The sequence below is a fragment of the Oncorhynchus mykiss genome, chromosome 32, assembly GCF_013265735.2.
Source record: "Oncorhynchus mykiss isolate Arlee chromosome 32, USDA_OmykA_1.1, whole genome shotgun sequence".
NCBI classification, from domain to species: domain Eukaryota; kingdom Metazoa; phylum Chordata; class Actinopteri; order Salmoniformes; family Salmonidae; genus Oncorhynchus; species Oncorhynchus mykiss.
In genome coordinates, this window is record NC_050572.1 from 28,055,837 (window position 1) to 28,083,138 (window position 27,302).

General features: G+C 42.7%; 1 protein-coding gene across 2 annotated transcripts; it reads right to left on the minus strand.

Annotated features, from left to right (window-relative positions):
• Positions 1–961: 961 nt before the first annotated feature.
• On the minus strand, positions 962–27,127 carry slc66a2 (solute carrier family 66 member 2). Of its 2 annotated transcripts, XM_021560319.2 has the most exons (5): positions 26,119–27,127; positions 25,695–25,828; positions 23,745–23,795; positions 18,216–18,432; positions 962–3,725 (listed from the first exon to the last, which is right to left on the minus strand). In XM_021560319.2, the coding sequence occupies exons 1-5, from the start codon at positions 26,319–26,321 to the stop codon at positions 3,515–3,517; spliced, it is 816 nt and encodes a 271-aa protein (XP_021415994.1). In that variant the 5' UTR covers positions 26,322–27,127; the 3' UTR covers positions 962–3,514. The 2 variants fall into 2 exon arrangements, with proteins under 2 accessions (XP_021415994.1, XP_021415995.1); XM_021560320.2 differs by lacking the exon at positions 23,745–23,795 and having other exon boundaries at positions 26,119–27,124.
• Positions 27,128–27,302: the final 175 nt, after the last annotated feature.

The following is a 27,302-nucleotide window of genomic DNA, read 5'->3' on the forward strand; positions in this document are numbered from 1 at the left end:
ATTGTGTTGCTCTTTTTTTTGCCCATAAAAAGTATATCCAGAACTGTTCACTTTCTAAATTAAAAGGCAGATGAACAGAATACTTTTTGTATCAACAATTTGTATTCTGTTCTTACCATAAACAACCGCTGAAGATGCTGTTATGTTTGTTCTGCAAGTAGGAAAGATGCTGCCATGCTTCCCCCTCTGCAAGTGGGAAACTCTGAGCACATGGATGATAGAGGAGTTACCCACTAGTAATTACCAATTGGAGGGGCGTTCAAGTGGATATTTCCCAGTAGTATGCGGGTATTTACAAAATTACGAGATGTGATCGCAGCATTAGTCCAATCTCATCATAGGAGGAAGAAGCAGTTCTTTTGTTCCTCCCAGTTGTTTTCCAAAAGGGAACACTATATCCTATACGGTGCACTACGTTTGACCAGGGCCCATAGGAATTTGGTGAAAAGAAGTGCACCATGTAGGGAATAGGGTACCATTTGGAACGGACCCCAGTGTAATTTCCCCTGGACTAGTTCTGCTGAGGCTGGCCGCCACATTCCTGTTTGTTTAGAATACGCTTTACATAAACCCTTTTGACTAATGTTGGTATTGAAGGGTCACAGTGCTTGTTGTGAAGACACAGCGAAGGTGCATTACCATGTAAGTGTTGTTGATAGCTGTTGAGACCACATGCCTGGAGCCCAAACATGGACTGTGGTTGGTGATCCAGTGGTTCCTCTGACAGATGATGCTAACCAGGTCTCCACTGCTGATGGAATAGTATTATCAGGACAGGTGCAACAGGCCTGCATCAGAAATGCTTCCCCGTATTGCACACTACCTTTTTCCAGGGCTCTAGTCCAAATGAGTGTACCATTTAGGGAATAGGGTGCTATTTCAGATGCACCCTGGGTGTTCTGGTGTAACTTACACCCTTCACACAAACATCACTAGCATAATGAATTTACACAAAGCACAGTAGAATACAAGTTCTCATTTTGGCCTTTAATGACAGTGCCACAGAGATTTCATGAATACTGGCAACAAGTAACAGCATATCAGACAGAGGTTGATTTAAATTGTCTATTGACAATGAACTGGCAATTCTATAGAAAGAACTGGCCATTCCATGGAAAGAAATGTGGTGATGTACTGTGTAGAAACACAACAAAAGACAATGTGGTAATAAAAAGGTCATCAAATATAAAAATGGCCAAAAAATGTATAACACAAATGATAACTAAAAAAGAAAATTGGGGGTTCATAAACTGAGGCTGTGAATCAGTCCAAGGCGCCTTACAGAGCAGTGCACTGGACAGCCGACAATGCACTTTTTAAAGTCAATTTCCCCCGAGTTCGCGGAGACAGAATTCATGGTATGGACACTGCGAAAGCCGGTTTAGGTGTAAATTGCCTTTAAAAAAGGGACATTGTCGGCAGTCCAGTCCAGTGTTTGATAACGCAACTTAGTTTTAGGTCAGGATTCAATCTATGTAAAAAAAATAAAAAAAAATCACAAGGATTGGCATTGTTTGATCAGCATCTACATGAACAGAGGAATAGTTTTGCAGTTTTACCCATGAACAACTAAAACTGAACCACCAAAAGAATACAACTTCACATCAGAAACAGTGAGTAATTTTGGCCCGGTTGATGCTACACAACCAGAGTTTACTAGGTGCACAACTTCTTCATTCAATGACAACAACGGTCACCATTTGACATGCGTCACCGTCCTCCTCATCATTATAAAAAACGAGCTTGATAAGTGAACAAGGTTTGTGATTATACAGGCGTTTCAGGATTAGAAAAAGATGGATAGCATAACAAAACAAATATTCCGCATCGCCAGTGATTAAAATAACGTTTCCCAGAGTATCCAGCGTAAAAAAATATACCTGCGTCTGAAATGGCACCCTATTCCCTATAGACTACTTGGTCAAAAGTAGTGTAATAAACAGGGAATAGGACGCCATTTTGGACACAACCACCAACTACGTTTTAGCAAGCAGTTCAGAAGTGAATATAACAGCTGTAGTGCTGGTATCGTCTTGGTTACACCCAGAGAGATTCAACTTACCATGTGGTCAAACACTCCAAGAGGTTGAGTCTGGACATGCCTACTACTTGGCAAGAACAAAACCCTGCACCCACACCAGCCCTCGGCAGGATAAGATTTGTCTCCACCAAAAGCACACATCTAAAACATTCGAAGAAAGCTGAAGAAAGAAATATTCATATAAAACTTAAAAGGTCCTATTTAAACAAATAAAAGGTTTCTAGGGGTGCTTGAGGCTGAGAGTAGCAGGGAGATGAGTTGAGTTGTTCATAGATCAGCAAACAGACGGTCACTAGGTCCTCAGAAGCCTTGTTTATACCTGGCGCTAACATGCAACCTTTGTCCTGATCTTGTCCACATTCTGATTGTGCCCATATTTCCAGAAATATGTCTACACATGGTATACATATGTGTCTTTAAATTGTCTACACCTGTCTGAAAATGCAGGCACCATCAGAATGTGGACAGGAGAAAGGATACATGTTAGAATCAGGTATAAAGACAGGAGCGTTGTACTTGATGTCCTTCCCGATGCGTTGTTGTAGTTTTCATTAACCATAAAAAACGCAGAACATAGAAAGTCCTTCCAGTTCCCTGGCCTACAAACATGGCTGCTACTCCTTTAAATGAAAACAGTAACATAAACATAATATTTGTTTCACACAATGTCCTACCTCCCTCTCTCCACTGACTCCCTTACTGTCCGTAATACCAGCAACACAGTGGTCCACTGAACCACTGAGTCCTTAAGCTTTACCTCAGAGTCATCTGAAGGAAACGTGATGGGCTTCCAGGAACCAGGCCTCTGGCCCAGATAGCCTTTTTCATTTTTGGTAAAACTGCTGTTGCTTCCAGTTGAATTAATCTTGTGAATTTTCAACAAGCAGCAGCAGCAGTCGGAGGTCTTCCAACCAGACCAGAAGAGGCCTAAGTGATCAGACAGACCAGACCCGTGGAGAACTTAGAACAAAGAGCTATCTAAATTAAATGTAGAATCTAATTTCCCCCCCCAAATAATAATTCCATTGTACATTCAGTAAGGTGTCTGTTAGTTACTCTGATGATCAGTTGTACATTGTGATCACTGGCTGAGTAACCAGCCCTTTGTGAAAGTCTTAAGGTTTTTCCATGCAACAATCATCAGATCTATGGACAGGAAAGCTGGTCCACACTTCCTTGAGTGTCCGTCCATACACAGTGCATATGACTGGTAATGTAGATTGATGCATGTGCATAAGATTCTGTGTGTATGCTCAGGTATATTCATATATAGGGATATATTCTTAGGAATATACTTGTATTACCATTTGCACAACATACAAATACATACATATGACTGGAGGTCCTATCCATTTTGAAAAGAAATGTAACAAGTGTCATTCAGCAAAATTCTTCAGGCAAAGTAACTAACTAGTTTGTGTGCTCATGACCGAATGGTAACGATGTGTGTGTGTGTGTGTGTGTTAGGGGGTCTCAGAGTGCCTTGGTGCTGGTTGTGTGTGACACGGTGTGTGAGACGGGTTTCTGCGGGTAGCGGCTGTAGTAGTAGACCTGGAATAGAATGGCAATGTCCACTCCCACCTGCAGCAGACCACAGGTCCAGAACTGGACAGGAGCCTCGGTCAGCAGGAAGTAACCCGTCTTAAAGGTGTCCCCACTCGTCCACATCATCACCATTTTTATACTGCAGGGAGAAAGGGAGTAGAAAGAAGAGAGGGGGGGGGAAGATATACATTTCAATGTTAGCAGAGCTAGAGACAGTGGTTATGTCCAAAATCTGTCTTGCCTACTACTTACTAAAACGACATACTGTGTACTAAATCATACTACGTACTATGTATTATGTACTGTTTAGTATAAATGCATGCAGTAAGCAACAAATCAATATACTAGGCTCACCCATACTAAGAATTCGTCACCTAATGCACAATTGCGTCGTTTCCCGCCATCTCTTCCTTTTGTTACAGCCTGTCCTCTTATCAGCTGTTGTCAAAACACACGTGGGTCTGAAAATATGTTTCTCTTCCTCCATAGAGTGCAGTAAATACTAGATGAAAAGTCTAAACAAGTATGATATTCTGGCATTTAAAGGATACAACAAATTTCACACTATAAAAAGTTATATTTTTGCATTGCCAAAAAGCCTACTATTTAGAACGCAAGTACAGGTATTGGGACAAGGCTGGTGACACACCTGAACACGTCTGAAAATTCAGACGCACGGTGCGGTGAGTTCACCCGTCTGCTCTCTGCAGCAGACCTTCTCCCTCTCTCCTCTCTCTCAGGGAGGTTTAGAAAATTCAGATGCACGGTGAGTTCATCCGTCTGCTCTCTGCAGCAGATCTTCTCCCTCCTTTATCCTCTCTAAGGGAGGTGCTTAGGCCGACTTCTCAGGAAGTCAGAGTAAATAAACAACTATAGTTCTGTTGTTCAGCAGCAGCTTTTAGAACAACTCTGTGGTTAGAATCCGGTGTGCTAGATTAGGGTTGGAGCGAAAACCTACAGGACAGTAGCTCTCTAGGAACAGTGTTGGAGAGCCCTACTTTAGGCTGTGGCCCCTCTCTGTGTTACTCTGCAGCATTGTGAACTATAATGAGCCAATAGGGAAGTAACCCACTAACAGTAACAGTAGAAGGGCAGTACAGCAGGAGGTCTCTAGGTATGTTGTCTACTGTACAAAAACCGAGCTTTGAAAGCCCCTCAACTTCTTAGATGGAGAAAACAGCATTGCTTATTATAAATTGGTATATGCAAGGTTTCTTGGCATGCTAGGCTCCCAGGATCTCCGCTCCATGTTTCTAAAACATCCAAGTTAGTTTTTATAATGAGAAAGAAAAGTCTTGACAGTGTTGGTGATTATGGATAAATCACAACAGACAAACAGTCTCCCCAGCTACTGCTATCCCTCTCCTCCAACCTCCCTCTCATCTTTGGGACTCTTTGTTTTTCTCCCCAGGCTTTGTACTGAAGCCAAGGACGGAAGGTAAACGCTGACAAAGGAAGGACTGAGGCACAAACACAGTTAGCAAACAGCATTCAGAAGTGTTTACAATAAATCGCCTACCACAACAACATTCCCACAACAACACTCCCTTCTGAACGAAGAGGCATCCTCTATCTGCTGTTCTTCACACTGCCTGCCTCGTGTCGTGACATTTTGGAGTAGGGACCTCTGCTCCGAGTGCCAGAGCCAATCCTGACATGTCAGCACTTTCATTCACGTGTAAACGACACAGGTTAGTCAAAGGACAGAACGCTAATCTGAATATAAACACATTTAAAGGGTGAGGGTGGGGGTGGGGGAGATGCCTCATCTAATTGGTGTCAAGGGAAGACCTGTCAAATCATTCACATTTTATTTGTCACATGCGCCGAATAACAAGCCCTTAACCGACAATGTGGTTCAAGAAATAAAGTAAAGTATTTACTAAATAAAATAAAAGTTTAAAATAAAATAAAAAGTAACACTATAAAATAACAATAACGAGGCTATATACAGGGGGTAACAGTACCTAGTGAATGTGTGGGGGTACAGGTTAGTCGTGGTAATTTGTACATGTATTACAGACTCGGCCAGGGAGAGGTTGAAAATGTCAGTGAAGACACCAGTCGGTTCACGCATGCTCTGAGTTCACATCCTGGTAATCTTTGTGAAATGTTGACCTGTTTAAAAAGGTCTTGCTCACATCGGTTACGGAGAGCGTGATCACACAGTCGTCCGGAACAGCTGGTGCTCTCACGCATGCTTCAATGTTGCTTGCCTCAAAGCAGGCATAAAAAGGCATATAACTCGCCTGCTAGGCTCACGTCACTGGGCAGCTCGTGGCTGAGTTTCTCTATGTAGTCCCTGTATAGGGCTTTGTATGGTTGCGGTGTACGTTGAAAATTCCAAATAATTATTCAAACAAGATTTTCTAGGTGTTTCAGGGAATGGGTTTTTGCACTAAGCAAATACACTGATGTCATATGGTATGCAGTAGTAGGCCCAATAAACTAATCCATGATAAATACAACACATATCCTATGAATATTATACTGCATCCGTGACGTTACGATTGGTTCATAACCATACAGTCAAGTATTGACTACACTGCCAATGCCTCTAATATGGTACCACTCTCCCTATGTCATTTGTCTGACCCTGTATCAATGATATTGGTGTTCAATGTTCAATGATCCATACAAGTGAACTGATGAAGATTTACTGCATTGAGGCTACAAATGGTGGCTTCAAAGTACGAAGACTACCGTCTAGCTGAAGCCACTAGGCAGAGGTAATTGTCTTCAGGCTGATTACAGGGTACAGGTTCACCCTGTCTCAGGCTGTCTGCTAGGTAAAGTGGAAGTTGGAAGTTTACATACACCTTAGCCAAATACATTAAACTCAGTTTTTCACAATTCCTGACATTTAATCCTCGTATAAATTTCCTATCTAAGGTCAGTTAGGATCACCACTTTATTTTAAGAATGTGAAATGTCAGAATAATAGTAGAGAAAATTATTTATTTCAGCTTTTAATTCTTTCATCACATTCCCAGTGAGTCAGAAGTTTACATACACTCAATTAGTATTTGGTAGCATTGCCTTTAAAATTGTTTAACTTGGGATAAACGTTTCGGGTGGCCTTCCACAAGCTTCCCACAATAGGTTGGGTGATTCCTCCTGATTCCGCCCATTCCTCCTGACAGAGCTGGTGTAAGGTCAGGAGGTCATAGTCAGGTTTGTAGGCCTCCTGGCTCGCCCACACTTTTTCAGTTCTGCCCACATATTTTCTATGGGATGGAGGTCAGGGCTTTGTGATGTCACTCCAATACCTTGACTTTGTTGTCCTTTGGGATGGTGTTCTTTGGCTTGCAAGCCTCCCCATTTTTTCTCCAAACACAACGATGGTCATTATGGCCAAACAGTTCTATTTTTGTTTCATCAGACCAGAGGGCATTTCTCCATAAAGTACGATCTTTGTCCCCATGTGCAGTTGCAAACCTTAGTCTGGCTTTTTTATGGTGGCTTTGGAGCAGTGGCTTCTTCCTTGCTGAGCGGCCTTTCAGGTTATGTTGATATAAGACTTGTTTTACTGTGGATATAGATAATTTTGTACCTGTTTCCTCCAGCATCTTCACAATGACCTTTGCTGTTGTTCTGGGATTGATTTGCACTTTTCGCACCAAAGTACGTTCATTTCTAGGAGACATAACGCGTCTCCTTCCTGAGCGGTATGATGGCTGCGTGGTGTTTGTACTTGTTCATCTGTACAAACAGTAGTGCGCGTGGTACCTTCAGGCATTTGGAAATTGCTCCCAAGGATGAACCAGACTTGTGGAGGTCTACAATTTTTTTCTGTGGTCTTGGCTGATTGTTTTTGAGTTTACCATGATGTCAAGCAAAGAGGCACCGAGTTAGAAGGTAGGCCCTGAAATACATCCATAGGCACACCTCCAATTGACTGAAATGCTGTCAATTAACCTATCAGAAGCTTCTAAAGACATGACATCATTTTCGGGAATTTTCCAAGCTGTTTAAAGGCACAGTAAACTTAGTGTATACAAACTTCTGACCCACTGGAATTGAATTATGAGTGAACTAATCTGTCTGTAAACAATTGTTGGAAAAATTACTTGTGTCATGCACAAAGTAGATGTCCTAACCGGCTTGCCCAAACTGTAGTTTGTTAACAAGAAATGTGTGGAGTGGTTGAAAAACGAGTTTTAATGACTCCAACTTCAGTGTATGTAAACTTCCGACTTCAACTTTGGCCCCCACAGGATGAGGGGAGGAAAGAGGAAGGGGTGAGACCTGTCAAACCTTCTATATTATTCATGTCTCCACCTTCACCTCACACCCCTTTACTCATTTCATTTGTAACACCCTTTTTAATAACCTTCCCATGCATCTACTCATACTACCTCCCTCCCTGCATCTTTCTCTCCCTCCATCCTCCCCCTCTCCCTCCAAATCCATCCAAGGTAGGAAGCTTGTTAATTCTGGAGAAGAGGAGAAACATTTCTTTCTTTCTCTCTGAGTGCTGACGTAGAGTTTGGGCCAGCTCTTTGTGTAATGACGTGAGAGCAGGATTGAGGATTTGATCAGCCCTCCTGAGAACTCAGTCTGCGTCTCCAATGGCCCCCTATACTGCACTACTTTTGACCAAGGCCCATCTCTATAGGGAATAGGGTGCCATTTGGGACGCAGCCTCAGAATGCTGGGAGGTCAGGGATGGGGTCAGAACATGCCTGGGAGATGATTCTAAAAGTCCCCAGCCACTTACAGAAGACTAACTGAGAGGTAAAAAAAAAGCCTGTATGCATCAGTGGTGGTGGAGGATGGAAGACCCTCTGCATTTCATCAGGTAATCAGCAGCTCCACAGCCCAGGTGGGTGGGCAAGTTGTCATAGACTTGTCTGACAAGGTAGTGATGCAGTGTTGTGAATGCAGAGACAGACTTGTATACTGACTGAATTTAATGGTCAAACAACAGTTAGATGGCAGGCTAAATAAGGCACTCCCTCTGAGCGTGTTATCTGTCCATGTGAAACAGCTCACACAGAGAGGACTTATAAGGACAGTCAGTCAGTAGGCGGTCTGCAGAGCCTGTCTCTCCATGTTCCATTACCTTTATCGCAGGCCAGGGGCCCAGACATCAAAGCCAGCACCCCAGGTATCCCCCGCCTAGCTAACCTCCCCCGCCTCCCACCCCAGTCATTAGTTTGACTGCTCCTGTCGGTTTATGTTCATTGCTGCCCTGCTACACACACAGACGCACGCCCACACACGGCTGGAGACCTGACATCATGCCAGCACACCTAGACCAAAGTGCCATTAATTCTGCACACAGAGAGGCTAATAGGGGGGAAGCCACACACAGAAAGGATAGGAGGGAAGACCACAATAACTAAGTACATCCATCTCCAAAACCACTGGGCAAACCAACCCCACGCAAAATCACCACACCAGGAAATATTCACAGTAAATTCAGCAGGATTACATAATGTGTGTTTCGTAAGCTTTCAACTTCAAACAGCCCTATAATTAAGCCTCAAATTCAAATGAATTGTCTTTGACCATAGAGCTATGTTTGACAATGTATCTTGTTTTGACCATGGAGCTACATTAGAGAGAGACAGAGACAGAGACAGAGAGAGAGATCTGTTCTTTACTGAGGTTGACTTGACATCCTTGAAGTAAATGTGTGATTTGGAGCTGTACTGTAACTATAGAACAGGAGGACTACATTTACATCCACTTTGGAAATCATTTCCCATCAAACCATGACAAGACAGTTCAGAATACACTTCCTGTATACAAGCTTCCCCCATCCTCTCCTCCCCCACCCAACATTAGAGTAAACATGTTGTGTCACCCACAGCCCCCAGTCACACTCCTCTTTGTGTTGTAGTAATGTTCTGTTTGGTAACTGTCTGCTAGAGGGGTCTTGCGCCTGGCTCTGACAGGTCAATATAAACAGGAAGTGATGGAAAAGCAAACGCATGCCTTCAGCAGGCTGATGACATAGTCCGTTTTACGAGGGTATCTTACCGATCCTTGACTTCGGCGATGTCATTTACAAAATAGCCTCCAACACTCTACACAGCAAACTGGATGCAGTCTATCACAGTGCCATCTGTTTTGTCACCAAAGCCCCATATACCACCCACCACTGCGACCTGTATGCTCTCGTCGGCTGGCCCTCGCAACATATTCGTCGCCAGACCCACTGGCTCCAGGTCATCTATAAGTCTTTGCTAGGTAAAGCTCCTACTTATCTCAGCACCCACCCGTAGCACGCGCTCCAGCACGTATCTCTCACTGGTCATTCCCAAAGCCAACACCCCATTTGGCCGCCTTTCCTTCCAGTTCTCTGCTGCCAATGACTGGAACGAATTGCAAAAATCGCTGAAGTTGGAGACTTATATCTCCCTCACTAAATTTAAGCATCAGCTATCTGAGCAGCTTACCGATCGCTGCAGCTGTACATAGTCCATCTGTAAATAGCCCATCCAACTACCTGCCTCATCCCCATATTGTTATGATTTGCTTTTTTGCACACCAGTACTTCTACATCATCATCTGCACATCCATCCCTCCAGTGTTAATGCTAAATTGTAATTACTTCGGTACTATGGCCTATTTATTGCCTTACCTCCTTACTCCATTTGCACACACTGTATATAGATTTTTCTGTTGTGTTATTGACTGTACTTTTGTTTATCACACATGTAACTCTGTGTTGTTTTTGGTTGCACTGCTTTGCTTTGTCTTGGCCAGGTCGCAGTGGTAAATGAGAACTTGTTCTCAACTGGCCTACCTGGTTAAATAAAGGTGAAATAAAAAAAATAAAAAAATTAGCACCAAGTGTCCCAAATGGCACCCTTTCCCTAATAGGCCCTGATCAAAAGTAATGCACTATAGTGCATTCGGAAAGTATTCAGACCCCTTGACTTGTTCCACATTTTGTTACATTACAGCCTTATTCAAAAATGTCAAACAATTACATAATCTACACACACAAAGCAAAAACAGGTTTTTAAGAATTTTAGCAAATGTGTTAAAAATAAAAGGAAATATTACATATGTATTCAGACCCTTTACTCAGTACTTTGTTTAAGCACATTTGGCAGTGATTACAGCCTTGAGTCTTCTTGGGTATGATGCTACAAGCTTGGCACACCTGTATTGGGGGAGTGTCTCCCATTTTTCTCTGCAGATTCTTTCAAGCTCTGTCATGTTGGATGGGGAGCGTTGCTGCACAGCTATTTTCAGTTCTCTCCAGAGATGTAAGATGGGGTTCAAGTCCGGGCTCTGGCTGGGCCACTCAAGGGCATTCAGAGACTTGTCCCGAAGCCACTCCTGCATTGTCTTGGCTGTGCTTAGGGTCGTTGTCCTGTTGGAAGGACTCTAGAGCAGGTTTTCATCAAGGATCTCTCTGTACTTTGCTACATTCATATTTCCCTTGATCCTGACTAGTCTCCCAGTCCCTGCCGCTGAAAAATATCCCCACAGCATGATGCTTCCACCACCATGCTTCACCGTGGTGCCAGGTTTCCTCCAGATGTGACGCTTGGCATTCATGCCAAAGAGTTCAATCTTGGTTTCATCAGACCAGATAATCTTGTTTCTCATGGTCTAAGAGTCCTTTAGGTGCCTTTTGGCAAACTCCAAGTGGGCTGTAATGTGCCTTTTACTGAGGAATGGCTTCAGTCTAGCCACTCTACCATAAAGGCCTGATTGGTGGAGTGCTGCAGAGATGGTTGTCCTTCTGGAAGGTTCTCCCATCTCCACAGAGGAACTCTGTCAGAGCGACCATCGTGTTCTTGGTGACCTACCTGGCCAAGGCCCTTCTCCCCCGATTGCTGAGTTTGGCTAGGTAGCCAGCTCTAGGAAGAGTCTTGGTGGTTTCAAACTTCTTCCATTTAAGAATGGAGGCTACTGTGTTCTTGGGGACCTTCAATGCTACAGACATTTTTTGGTACCCTTCCCTAGATCTGTGCCTCAAAACAATCCTCTCACAGGTGGACTCCAATCAAGTTGTAGAAACATCTCAATGATCAATGGAAACAGGATGCACCTGAGCTCAAATTTGAGTTTCATAGCAAAGGGTCTGAATACTTATGTAAATAAGGTATCTGTTTTTCTAAAAACCTGTTTTTGCTTTGTCATCATGGGGTAGTATGCATAGATTGATGAGGATTTTATATTTTATTTAATCCATTTTAAAATAAGGCTGTAACTTAACAAAATGTGGACAAAGTCAAAGGGTCTGAATACTTTCCGAATGCACTGAATGTAGGGAATAGGGTGCAATTTGGGATGCAGATCTGTTGCCATTAACCATCTCTGGACCTGACTGGCATGGCAATGGCATGTTCTGGGGTTTGGCTTAACACATTCATTATTATATGAAGGCATATTTTTTCATTATGAGTCTTTGATAATCGATATGATAATGAGCTTCTCAATCCTTCTATTTTTAGTCTGTTGCATGATCATTCAGAGACTACTTACATTGTGTTGTGTTGTGTGTGTACAGAAAGTATTCACACCCCTTGACATTTTCCATATTTTGTTTTATTACAGCCTGAATTTAAAATTAATGAAATTGAGATGTTGTGTTACGGGCCTACACACAATACCCCATAGTGTCAAATAAGTGGAATTATGTTTTTGGAAACTAACTAATTAATTAAAAATGAAAAGATGAAATGTCTTAAGTGAATAAGTATTTAACCCCTTTGTTATGGCAAGCCTAAATAAGTTCAGAAGTAAAAATGTCCTTAACTTCTTTATGGCTGCAGGGGCAGTATTGAGTAGCTTGGATGAAAGGTGCCCAGATGTGCCCAGAGTAAACGGCCTGCTCCTCAGTCCCAGTTGCTAATATATGCATATTATTATATGCATATTATTATATGCATATTATTAACACTCTGAAGTTTCTAAAACTGTTTGAATGATGTCTGTGAGTATAACAGAACTCATATGGCAGGCAAAAAGCCGAGAAGAAATCCAAACAGGAAGTGGGAAATCTGAAGTTGGTCGATTTTCAACCCAGCCCCTATTGAATACACAGTGGGATATTGGTTATGTTTCACTTCCTAAGGCTTCCACTAGATGTCAACCATGTTTAGAAACTTGTTTGAGGATTCTACTGTGAAGTGGGACCGAATGAGTAAGGTCTGCCATGAGCTGAGAGGGAGCTCTGTTCCATCGCACTTCTGAAGACAATGGAATTCTCCGGTTGGAACATTATTGACGTTTTATGTTAAAAACATCCTAAAGATTGATTCCATACATCGTTTGGCATGTTCCTACGGACAGGAATGGAACTTTTTGACATTTCGTCTGCAACTAGGGAACCCGCTTCATGACTTTAGATTTGTTTACCAAACGTGCTAACAAAAGTAGCTCTTTGGACATAAATGATGGACATTATCGAACTAAATCAAACATTTAATGTGGAACTGGGATTCCTGGGAGTGCATTCTGATGAAGATATTCAAAGGTAAGGGAATATTGATATTGCTATTTATGAATAATGTTGACTACCCAATATGGCGGATATCTTTTTGGCTGCTTTGTTGTCTGATAGCTGTACTCAGATTATTGCATGGTTTACTTTTTCCGTAAAGTTTTTTTGAAATCTGACACAGCGGTTGCATTAAGGAGAAGTGTATCTATATTTCCATGTCTAACAATTGTATTTTCATCGACATTTATAATTAGTATTTCTGTAAAATGATGTGGCTCTCTGCAATATCACCTCATGTTTTTGGAACTAGTGAACGTAATGAGCCAATGTATACTGAGATTTTTTTATATAAATATGCTTTTATTGAACAAAAGATATGTATTGTGTAACATGAAGTCCTATGAAGTCCTATGAGTGTCATCTGATGAAGATCATCAAAGGTTAGTGATTAATTTTATCTCTATTTGTGCTTTTTGTGACTAATCTCTTTGGCTGGAAAAATGCCTGAATTTTTCTGTGACTTGGTGGTGACCTAACAATTGTTTGTTGCGCTTTCGCTGTAAAGCCTATTTGAAAATCGGACACTTTGGTGGGATTAACAACAAGATTACCTTTAAAATGGTATGAGATACATGTACATAGCCTTGCGAAAGTATTCGGCCCCCTTGAACTTTGCGACCTTTTGCCACATTTCAGGCTTCAAACATAAAGATATAAAACTGTATTTTTTTGTGAAGAATCAACAACAAGTGGGACACAATCATGAAGTGGAACGACATTTATTGGATATTTCAAACCTTTTTAACAAATCAAAAACTGAAAAATTGGGCGTGCAAAATTATTCAGCCCCCATAAGTTAATACTTTGTAGCGCCAGCATTTGCTGCGATTACAGCTGTAAGTTGCTTGGGGTATGTCCCTATCAGTTTTGCACATCGAGAGACTGAAATGTTTTCCCATTCCTCCTTGCAAAACAGCTCGAGCTCAGTGAGGTTGGATGGAGAGCATTTGTGAACAGCAGTTTTCAGTTCTTTCCACAGATTCTCGATTGGATTCAGGTCTGGACTTTGACTTGGCCATTCTAACACCTGGATATGTTTATTTTTTAACCATTCCATTGTAGATTTTGCTTTATATGTTTTGGATCATTGTCTTGTTGGAAGACAAATCTCCGTCCCAGTCTCAGGTCTTTTGCAGACTCCATCAGGTTTTCTTCCAGAATGGTCCTGTATTTGGCTCCATCCATCTTCCCATCAATTTTAACCATCTTCCATGTCCCTGCTGAAGAAAAGCAGGCCCAAACCATGATGCTGCCACCATGTTTGACAGTGGGGATGGTGTGTTCAGGGTGATGAGCTGTGTTGCTTTTACGCCAAACATAACGTTTTGCATTGTTGCCAAAAAGTTCAATTTTGGTTTCATCTGACCAGAGCACCTTCTTCCACATGTTTGGTGTGTCTCCCAGGTGGCTTGTGGCAAACTTTAAACTACACTTTTTATGGATATCTTTAAGAAATGGCTTTCCTCTTGCCACTCTTCCATAAAGGCCAGATTTGTGCAATATATGACTGATTGTTGTCCTATGGACAGAGTCTCCCACCTCAGCTGTAGATCTCTGCAGTTCATCCAGAGTGATCATGGGCCTCTTGGCTGCATCTCTGATCAGTCTTCTCCTTGTATGAGCTGAAAGTTTAGAGGGACGGCCAGGTCTTGGTAGATTTGCAGTGGTCTGATACTCCTTCCATTTCAATATTATCGCTTACACAGTGCTCCTTGGGATGTTTAAAGCTTGGGAAATATTTTTGTATCCAAATCCAGCTTTAAACTTCTTCACAACAGTATCTCGGACCTGCCTGGTGTGTTCCTTGTTCTTCATGATGCTCTCTGCGCTTTTAACGGACCTCTGAGACTATCACAGTGCAGGTGCATTTATACGGAGACTTGATTACACACAGGTGGATTGTATTTATCATCATTAGTCATTTAGGTCAACATTGGATCATTCAGAGATCCTCACTGAACTTCTGGAGAGAGTTTGCTGCACTGAAAGTAAAGGGGCTGAATAATTTTGCACGCCCAATTTTTCAGTTTTTGATTTGTTAAAAAAGTTTGAAATATCCAATAAATGTCGTTCCACTTCATGATTGTGTCCCACTTGTTGTTGATTCTTCACAAAAAAATACAGTTTTATATCTTTATGTTTGAAGCCTGAAATGTGGCAAAAGGTCGCAAAGTTCAAGGGGGCCGAATACTTTCGCAAGGCACTGTATGTTTGAGGAATTTTAATTATGAGATTTCTGTTGTTTAAATTTGGCGCTCTGCACTTTCACTGGCTGTTGTCATATCGATCCCGGTAACGGGATTGCAGCCCTAATAAGTTTTTAACAAGTTACATAATAAATTGCATGGACTGTCCCCAATAAGTGTTTAAAATCATTTTTAAATGACTATTTTATCTCTGTACCCCACACATACAATAATCTGTAAGGTCCCTCATTCGAAGTGAATTTCAAAACAGACTCAACCAAATACCAGGGAGGTTTTCCAATGTCTCGCAAAGAAGGGTACCTACTGGTAGATGGTTAAAAAATATCCCTTTGAGCATGGTGAAGTTATTAATTACACTTTGGATGGTGTATTAATAAACTCAGTCACCACAAAGACGCAGGCGTCCCTCCTAACTCAGTTGCCAGAGAGGAAGGAAACCGCTCAGGGATTTCACCATGAGGCCAACGGTGACTTTAAAACATTGTAGTTCCTCCACAATATTAACCTAAATGACAGAGTGGAAAGCGGTGGTGTAAAGTAGAGTAATACTTCAGAGTACTACTTAAGTGTTTTTTGGGGGGTATCTGTACTCTACTTGACTATTTATATTCAGGTGTGTAAAGCTCTTAGAGACATACCCAAAAAGACACAGCTGTAATCCCTACCAAAGGTGATTCTAACATGTATTGACTCAGGGGCGTGAGCTCTAATGCAAATGTGACTTCATTTTCAATACATTTGGAAAAATGTCAAAACACATGTTTTCACTTTGTCATTGTGGGGGTTGTGTGTAGAAGGGTGAGAAAGAAAATATATGTAACACATTTTCAATTCAGGCTGTAACACAAAATGTGGAACCAGTAAAGGGAAGTGAACCGTTTCTGAAGGCACTGTGTGTGTGTGTGTGTGTGTGTGTGTGTGTGTTGGTCATGACTCGGTCACAACTGCGTGACTAATAGTAGGAACTCGGAACACTACTGAAGATCCTCAATTAAAACTCCATGACGATGACAGCAACGGCACTAAATGGGTATAATATAATCATCATCATCATAATAACAGCATTAGAATGGAGCGTTAACAATGAAGCGTCATGTTCTACATACATTTAATTGTCTGTGCGAATCCTGCCTAAGGATTTAATCGCTAGGGAGAATGCAGTAAAAAGGCAATAAGTTAAATTAAAAGACAATCTAAGGAGGCATCCTGTTCAAAATAAGGTCTCCGTTTAAATAATACACTATATATTCACAAAAGGTATGTGGTCACCCCTTCAAATTAGTTGATTTGTCAATTTCAGCCACACCCGTTGCTGACAGGTGTATAAAATCGAGCACACTGCCATGCAATCTCCATAGACAAACATTGGCCTTACTGAAGAGCTCAGTGACTTTCAACGTGCCACCGTCATAGGATGCCACTTTTCCAACAAGTCAGTTAGTCAAATTTCTGCCCTGCTAGAGCTGCCCTGGTCAACTGTAAGTGCTGTTATCACGAACTGGAAATGTCTAGGAGCAACAAGGGCTCAGCCGCGAAGTGGTAGGCCACACAAGCTCACAGAATGGGAACGCCGAGTGCTGAAGCATGTAAAAAATCTTCTGTCCTTGGTTGCAACACTCACTATCGAGCTCCAAACTGCCTCTGGAAGCAATGTCAGCACAACAACTGTTCGTTGGGAGCTTTATGAAATGGTTTTCCATGACTGAGCAGCCACACAAGCCTAAGATGACCATGCGCAATGCCAAGCGTCGACTGAAGTGGTGTAAAGCTCGCTGCTATTGGACTCTGGAGCAGTGGAAACGGGTTCTCCGGAGTGATGAATCACGCTTCACCATCTGGTAGTCCGACGGACGAATCTGGGTTTGGCGGATGCCAGGAGAACGCTACCTGACCGAATGCATAGTGCCAACTGTAAAGTTAGGCAGAGGAGGAATAATGGTCTGGGGATGTTTTTATGGTCCAGGCTAGGCCCCTTAGTTCCAGTGAAGGGAAATTGTAACGCTACCGCATACAATGACATCCTAGACGATTCTGTGCTTCCAACTTTGTGGCAACCGTTTGGGGAAGGCCTTTTCCTGTTTCAGCATGACAATATGCCCCTGTGTACAAAGCGAGGTCCTGTCAGAAATGGTTTGTCGAGATCTTTGTGGAAGAACTTGACTGGCCTGCACAGAGCCCTGACCTCAACCCCACTGAACGACTTTGGGATGAAAAGGGAACACCGACTGCGAGCCAGGCCTAATCGCCTAACACCAGTGCCGGACCTCACTAATGTTCGTGGCTGAATGGAATCAAGCGCCACAGCAATGTTCCAACATATAGTGGAAAGCCTTCCCAGAAGAGTAGAGGCTGTTATAGCAGCAATGTTCCAACATCTAGTGGAAAGCCTTCCCAGAAGAGTAGAGGCTGTTATAGCAGCAATGTTCCAACATCTAGTGGAAAGCCTTCCCAGAAGAGTGGAGGCTGTTATAGCAGCAATGTTCCAACATCTAGTGGAAAGCCTTCCCAGAAGAGTGGGGGCTGTTATAGCAGCAAAAGGGGGGACCAACTCCATATTAATGCCCATGATTTTTGGAATAAGATGATCGACGAACATGTGTCCACATACCTTTGGTCATGTAGTGTATAAACTAAAGAACACGTTCACTTCTAGTAGAAAATCCTTTCACTGAATGAACTAAAGTCAGTACCAGTTAGGCGTCTGAATTACATATCCAAGTATTTAAGTGTTCCATAAATTAGAATGAATTTATACACAGGTGTGCAAATGAAAAAAAACAGTTTGAAGTCATAGGTCTCATAATAAACCACTGAAGGTCAGCAGCTGGGCTATGAGTAGTATGGAAGCAAGAGATGGGATGAACGACAGCGAATGTCAAGTGAGAGAAAGGGGAGACAATTGAATGGCCACTGTGGTGACTTCCGTGTGTATGTGTGACGCCCTCACCTCATCCCCTCAGTACTCTTGTTCTGGTAGTTACAGTAGAGCTGCGGCGTCCCCAGCATGGCCTCCGTGAAGACAGCCAGGAAGCCCAGGCTCTCTACGAACACAGACGAGTCCAGCAGCAGGTAGGTGACGTAGGCCGCCAGCAGGGTGAACGCCACCACACACTGCAGGTAGTCCACGAAACGACTCCAAGACCAGAAGTGGCTCCAGTCAAAGTCTGAGGCAGACAGACATGCGGAGAGAAAGTAAGACACAATACTAACACCGACAGACTGACGGTTCTTACCTTTTCGAGGTCGATCTTTCTCCATCATGATACGTTGGCTCGAGAAGGCTGCAATAAAAAGCATTGCATGTGACGGGAAACAAGGAGGCATAGCTGCATGGAAAATTAATTTGGAAAATGCAGAATGATTTACTCTTAATGTTCCTGCCTCACTGACTTCCCAAATGTTTCCTAAAAGGTTGAATGGTTTTTTTTCAACAGGGAAATAAACAAAAACAAGTGCAGTTCAAGTTTACTGAAGAAGGAGCCATATGAAGTCATGACAACTACAGGCCTGCAATACAATCTCTAGTGATCTGACAACATCTCAGCTAGGAGACTGGCACTTCCACAATACATTGTGCTGCTACTACCTGTCATCTCTAACCTATAGGAGTAGCTAAGACAACCGGAACGCGATCAGTGTATGAATAAGAAGGTTAGTGATGAGGATGCCTCCTCCTTTGGCATGTTGACGATTATGCTACGTTAAACTGTCAAAATGTTACTCTTATTGATTCATTCCCTTTCCCTGCGGTAAATCAATGAAGTCACCACTGAGCTGCACGTAATGCGCTTTAAAACTTCACTGAGACAACAATACACGGAGCCTGACCCCGCTCTAAATGACGTTAGGGGAGAGAAGAAGAAAAGGAGGAAATTAAATCACCACTGAAAGGAGGGGGAGAAGAGGTGGAGGGGAAACACGCTGTGCAGCATCTTCAATAGGATTTTACACAAACCTCTACGTTGTACAGGGTCACGTTGAAATGAGAGTCTACTCATCTAAAAAGACACATTGGAACATCAAGCTCCTCTGAGGAGGCCTGTGGAACAGAGTATGGGACGAGAGCGTCAGAAGGATTATGGGGGAAAAACAGTTTCAGGAGCTACTGGTGAACCTCGCGACTCAAACACACTTCAACTGAATCAAATAAAAAGAGGGCGCAAACTCATACATCTCATCTAGAATAACATGGTTGGTTGGGTTTCCTACCATTCTCCATAATCACATTTCCTTTTGAGAAACCACAAGAAGAGGTATGACACATTACCTGACGTGTCCTGCTGACTTACTGAGATTGAATTCTGAAGTGCATTCTAAATTACAATGGAATGTATTTTACTGAAATATTGACGTTCACCGGATCTGAGATTTAGATGGCATTTCTAATACGCATGGCAGACGGGTGTATGTGTGTATGTGAGAGTATGTGTGGAAGTCAGGGTGTGTATGATGGATTATCATGTCTACGGTCTGCAGCTAAATCACGGAGTGTGGGGAGTCCGTCTTGCCCTCACTGATAACAGCAATGCCTTGAGGGGGGTGAGGATATCTCAAAGAGGCACACACACGGCTTATTGTAATGGTTGAAGAGTGTTGCTACAGGGTGTTTACAGCAGCACGTTTACATGCTACATCACACTGTGCCTCGCCACCTCTGTGCTATTCATCTACTCATCTACTCTCGTTCCATCGCTTCCCTCGTCCCCTCTCCTAGTTCATATCTCTGTTAAATCTGACATGGGGCCACTGTGTGTGTGTGTGTGTGGGAGAGAGAGAGAGATGGAATCATGTCATATTGCTTTGCATGTGTTGGTCTCCTAAGAACATTCGTTTAGAAGCTGTCATTTAGCCTGTCAGGTCTGACAGTTACATGTTGTCATTCATAGTCCATAATCATGCAGGGAAAACAAAAGCCACCTAAAATAAAAAATGGTCCAGAAAAAATAACCTGCTTTTTGGGGGTAAAATTCAAAGGTAGAAGTGTGAGGAGAGTAGGAGTTGACTCGTTGGAACCGGTCAGATTCACGCCATACAGGAGAGACTGTGATGACTAATAAGCATCGAAAGAAGAATATAGACTATTCCCAATGCCCAGTTCCCCTATCCTCCCTGATTGTCCCTTTAACAGTACAGGCCTAACAACCAACCCCCCTCACATATCTGGTACTGCTAAATACTGCTCAACGTTCTTTGTTTGAACTCACAGGGAGGGAGCCTAACGCACCTGCACTCCGTGGTTATTTCTCCAGAGTGATTGGGAACCTGCTGTCATAATGGATCCAGGATGAGGTGCCATAGAGAGAAGGAAGCCAGGGAGGGAAGCCAGCTCTGAACATCACAGAACATTAAACTGTTCGGTACAAGCACAGGACACACACACACACACACACACACAGTCTCAGGAATATACAGAAATCTACTGGTTCAACAGGTCCGTGTGACAGTCCGATGATAACGTGTCAGAATATTGTTGTTTCGTCTGTCTCAGTTTGACACTCATGTTTACAACTTCAGTGAAAGCAAGTGAAATTATTTTTGAAATATTGCATTGTAACCAACCACAGCAAAGCCTGAAACCCAAACAAAGATAAGGAGACGTCAGAACGATTTGTTACTCCCAAACTACATTCAGACAAACCGCCCTTTAGGGAGTTCGCCAAAGAGTAGTTTGTTGATGAATTCCTTCTTTTACATCCCATACATACACTTTCCTTCCCTGTTTTATTTATTTACCTCCAGCTGTACTCTTTCATCCTTCCAACAATAGTGGATTACAACATGCCTCTCCTTCTTATCTCCTCCTGGATGAATCAATAGAGGAACAGACCCATGTCTATGCAAAAGCAACAGACACATACACTAAATGGCCAAAAGTGTTCGTCCAACATCTCATTCCAAAATCATGGGCATTAATATGGAGCTGGTCCCCCCTTTGCTGCTATAACAGCCTCCACTCTTCTGGGAAGGCTTCCCACTAGATGTTGGAACATTGCTGCGGGGACTTGCTTCCATTGAGCCACAAGAGCATTAGTGAGGCCGGGTACTGATGCTGGGCGATTAGGCCTGGCTCGCAGTCGGCGTTCCAATTCATCCCAAAGGTGTTCGACTGGGTTGAGGTCTGGGTTCTGTGCAAGCCAGTCAAGTTCTTTCACACCGATCTCGACAAACCATTTCTGTATGAACCTTGCTTTGCGCACAGGTACATATTGTCATGCTGAAACCGGGAAGGGCCTTCTCCAAACTGTTGCATTCGAGGTTCCCGTTCTGTGCTCTTGTGTGGCCTACCACTTCTCTGCTGAGTCGTTGTTGCTCCTAGATGTTTACACTTCACCATAACAGCACTTACAGATGACCAAGGGCAGCTCTAGTAGGGCAGACTTCTGACTGACTTGATGGAAAGATGGCATCCTATGACGGTGCCACGTTGAAAAAGTTACTGAGCTCTTCAGTATGGCCATTCTACTGCCAATGTTTGTCTATGTAGACTGCATGGCTGTGTGCTCAATTTTATACACCTGTCAGCAACAGGTGTGGCTGAAATAGCCGAATCAACTCATTTTAAGGGGTGTCCACATACTTTTGTATATATAGTGTATGTCTATGGAACAGGCAGTGGCAAATAGTGAGGCTGAGGGAGACAGAGCCAGGGAGGAGAGGAATAGGGTCTGGGAGACAAAGAACCAGAGAGCCAGGGAGGCAGAGCTCCAGATCCAGACCTGTGCTGCCCAAAGCCAGGAAGAGGCTGAGGAGAACACACCCTGGCTCTGGTTCCAGCTCGAATGCCAAGAAACATGACAACTGAACTCTGGTTCCGCTGCCAAGTACCAACTGTTTCATGTACAGGCCAGAACAGTGAACGTACATGTGGGACACAAAATGCCAGCTTTTGATGAGGTAAGTTGAAGACAGAATTAAGATTTTTCTACTCTGATGAGAAGAAAGCCAGCTTACCATACCACTGGAGTTGTGCTGTAGAACATCACGCTGGGTGGAAACAATTTGATAAGTTGTAAGAAGTTGGCAGCAACTCCACCAGTCAACTCCCAGTTCCCAATGACACAAACACACAACACTCAATTCCAAACACAGCGGCTGAATAAAAGGGTGGCAAAAAAAAATCACTTTGATTGCTGAAATGAATATCTTCAACAGTCTGTGCCTTTCTCTACAACTATAATTGGATTCTACAATGCACAATCAAATTAAACAAACAGATTTTGATGGGGATTTTGGAATTATGTTACTCAGAATGAAGCATGGATTTTTAAGAGATGACGATTGAACCCAATAAAGTGTGTGATGGACGGCAGTTCTGAGAAGGTAAACTACATCACTGTCAGTGAGGACTCTGGACAATATACAACACAGAGCATTAGAAGTACTATAGGCCTTTGTTATTTCCCAGCACCACCTACTGTCCACATGGAGGATAGCAACTCCTTCCCATCTACAAAGCAGCAGTGTTAACCAGAACTAACCACAACATTGAGATCCATTGTTAGTAAATAAATACTTATGATGGGCATCACACGCGATTCACAAAAACAAAGTTCTCAGCACAATGAAACAGGTACAATTGATTGCTGGTCATCAGCCTCTGTCAACTGGCTGGGTGAGGGGCTCCGTACAGTAACAAGAAGAGGGAGTTGAAACAAAAGGGAAAAGATAGAGGTTGAATAGCCAGGACAGAGTTAGGAAGACTACAGTCTCACACACCGTCACATCTGTGAGCTGTCTGTGCATCTTTAGCAAGCTGGTGTGAATCCAAGCCATCATCGTTGTTTTACCAGACAGGACCACATTAGCTTTCACGTGCAGCATTTAATAGAATTGTTGCTGTAGCGCTAACAAAATAACACTGAGCATAGTTCATTTCAAACCAAAAAAAAAAAACATAGCCGAGCAATAAGTCTATCAAGGTCAATAACATAGCAAGTAAATCAAAAGTATTAATGCAAAGGTTAATCATTATATAGGAGTCTAGAATACATGCACTTTCATTTTCTGAGTAAGAATATGATAGTCATCACAATCAGACAACTCAAAGAACTGAAGCAAAATTAAATGTCCATGCACAATCACTGCAATACAGTAGATGCATGCTATAGTAAACTAATATCAGTAGATATTAAGAAAAAAAAAGCCTTTTACAAACTGAAACAATTCAAGCTATTGACTATAGCTAACACGCATTGTGAACTTCCATGCGAACACTTTAACAACTATATTGGTTCTTTAGGAATCACAAATGGAGATATAACGAGGAAGGATCACATGCGATGTAGGAGGATCCACGCCAGGTTAAGGCATGCCAGGTTAAGGCATGCCAGGTTAAGGCATAATGATGCTGATGAGTTAGTGGCAGTTAGCACTGTGAATGGAGCAATACGAGAGGGAGAGCCACACAAGACCATGCGGTAAGGAAAGAGAGAGAGATGAAGGGAGGAAGGCAGAGAGCGAGAGAGACAGTACCTACCCAGAAAGAACTTCTTAGGGACTTTGATCTCCTCGTCCTTACTGTCTGTTGCTACAGACACAAAATAAGAAGAGGGAACAGAGAAAGAGAGCTTGGTTTCTCTTGTGCTACAGACCAGATCTGACCCACAGTTTGAAGTCAAGAGAAGTTTATTTTTGACATAAGGTTAGTGATTTCAAATGGACAACCCAATAACTACCCTGTGGGAATTAAAATAGTTGAAACATCAACGTTTGGGTCGGACAGAGTTGAAACCTAAACTGTTGTACAGAGTAGAGACCTCAACGTTTGGCCAGAGTTGAAACTTCAACATTTGTTTTACGTCAGACAGAGTTGAAATCTCAACGCTTGACTAATCATAAACAGCCGGTTTTCTCAAATCATCTGACCCGCCTACCTTGATCCTGTCAATTTGATTGGCTACCAAACTCTAAATTGAGGCAACATGATGGCAGCACTGAGCATTCAATGTTCTATTATTCCGTTGGCAAGGAAACTGGTGTCGGTCAGTCAATCAACAGGCTGAGGAAGGGAGTTATGAACCAGATTCAGCAGCCAGCCCACTCTAGTTCCGTAAACAGATGATCAACATCCTGTTATGACTGCAATGGGAATATTTAGGATGAATAAAGTTCATGTTTAGCATGCTACATGTTTCACTTTGTTAAATACATGTGATTCTGCCAGTGTTCTGTTTGTGCAAGGTGTGGGTTGAATTAGAGATTAATAATCTCTTTCACAAGAGAGACCTGGCCAAAATAGCAGCACACAAAGTTGCAGACACATTGACAACTCAAAACACAAAGCACTAGAGTTTATATACATACATTTACACATTGAACAGCAAGATTCTTTGGGAAAGTGTGGTGCAACTAGTGGTCAAAACACTTAAATTTCGTATCAGTGTGAATATTATGGATTGTTCTCATATCTGTTGATCGTGTTTGACGCCAGACTGGAGGCGCAAGGACCGAGGACACACTGATTATTACTGTATTCTGTGACACTGTGTGATTATGTAGGCGCTGACAAAGTCACTGGCTCTATGTTTTCCTACAAGCCTCTCGGGCTGGTGATTACACAACATGTGGTCAGTGCTGTCTGATAAGTATATTAATAAGGGCAGTTAGCCACTCTCTCTGCTCCTGTGTGGGATATTGTTCTCCTTTTTTCAGACTCTTTTATTCGCATGGAAATTACAAAGACAAACTAGAGTTGTACAGTACAGGGCCACATTCAGTAGGCAAATGTTGCAGATAAAAATGTTTTACTTATTTAACCTTTATTTAACTAGGCATGTAAGTTAATAACAAATTCTTATTTACAATGACAGCCTACCCCGGCCAAACCCAAACCCGAACGACGCTGGGACAATTTAGCACCGCCCTATGGGTCACCCAATCACGGCCGGTTGTGATACAGCCTGGAATCGAACCAGGGTCTGTAGTGAGGCCTCTGACACTGAGATGCAGTGCCTTAGACCGCTGTGCCACTCAGAAGCTCATAAATGTCATGAAGAGCCAACATGATTCATTATTCTACATGTCAGAGAGGCATGTTTGATCAACATAACCCATTTCTATCTGACCGTTCCATAACATTATGCCCTGCTGAATGCACCCCATAGCACTGGGTTGGTTTAGATTGTCATACAATGATTTGGAGATTTGTGCACCACCTTGAGGTTAGCTGGGTGTGTATCTCTGTGAGTGGGTGTGCAGTCAGATTTGAGCTGTGTGTTTAAGCTGTAAAGTATATCATGAACATGAAGGAGTTCCTTTGTGAGGAAGGACAATTGGGCAACTAAGGAATGTGTAACACACACACACTCCAGAGGTTGGTGATACAACCAAGCACTATCAGTAGTTCACACCATGATGTGAACAAGAGGTTATAAACTGATTATAAAGCTATAAAGAGTAGGGACAGGCCAGGGAGGAGGATACTGACCTGTGAAGGAACGTCGCTTAGTCTGGAGTTCGGTGGCTACGCGGACGTTGGTACACAGGTTGAGCATGATCAACATGGTGGCTATCATGACAATGCTCTGCCACAGGAGTGGCGTCTCAAAGTAGCGCCCAAACCTGGAAAGAGGAGACAGGGAGTAGTCAGGGCACAGGCTCCAGGGTGGCAATACTATTCTGCATGGAGACAATAGGCTTCTGTTGGAACCAAACAAAAACTGTGCTATGCAAACCAATACAAGGATTCCCGTGAGAGGCAGTATCATTTTCAAACACTGTAAAATCTGAAGGGCCAAATAGTTGAAGTCTGTTTGTTCTTCAAATGCACTTAGGCTACAGCCTTCACATGCATCAATGCACATTTAAATAACCTGAAACCTCAAGATTACTGCACCTATGGCAAAACTTACCTGAACAGTATACGTAGAATGTTGGCCACCAGTAGGACTAGGCAGACATAGGTGGAGAATCCCTCTGCATTCTGTGTCCGTCTGATGTCCCTGTACTGGGGGATGTAAGGCACCACTCCACCAAACACCATAGCCCCCGCAGCGATCCATGCCACCAGTTGGTTCAGGACATACATGAGCTGCTCAAACATCTCATCTTCCATGTTCTCTATCGGTTATCTAGTCTACCAGGGCACACAGCAAATCATGGGAAGTCCCAAAGGGGCTGCGCAAAGTTCTAGTGAGCTGCACTTGCCTTTCAATAATGTGGTGCAGCCTAGTCAGAGAATGGGAATAGACCAGTGCCTTCGTATGCTTATTGACAGTCAACTATTGGATCAATAACCAATGAAGGGGACAGAATTATGTGTTCCTGCCATAGAAAAAAAGTTCCTTCTTTCAAACCGGATGTAAAGCAGAAATAACTATGTCCATCAATGATGTTCTATTGAACTGTTTACAGTAGACTCCAGAGGTTCTACCTTAGCAGAAATCCCGAGTTGCGGCGCCTCTGTTTCATACTACTGTAACTATATGAGATGTACAATGTAACAAGTTGAATGTTAGGCTACAATTGAGAACATCAACAGTCCGCCAGATAAATCTAGCTCGTCGGTCGACCAATCAAATTAATGCAATATTATTCAATAACAGTTTCAATTTACTGAATTTTTCGCGATTTGTAAAGAAAACTAAAATAGTCAACCCACGAAATGTGCTTTCCAGTTGTCCCCAGTCTAATCGAAGCGACTCAAATCCCCAGTCTTCCGGATGGGTTTGTAGTTACAACTGGACAGCAGCATAAATCTGTGCGTCACATGATTGTCATTTACAAAACAAATCCCGTTTGTCTGAAAAATATAATTCCAGCAAAAATCGAAAGAGCGTGAATTTACCGGAAAGTGCAAAAAAGCCTACGTCCACTGCTCTCTCCCCGCCACACAAACAGAAAGCTAGAGCAGCACTTCCTTCTACGTCAAAATCGTCGCTCCCTGCTTTGGCAACATCTGAGTTTGGCTGCATGGTCCTAGACAGAATCAGGTTTAAAGGGGGCATCAACCACTTAGTGTATTTATGTATATCCTATTGTACTTGTTCTATTTTGAGACATTGAACATAGGCCTATATATGTGTTTTTGTATTTT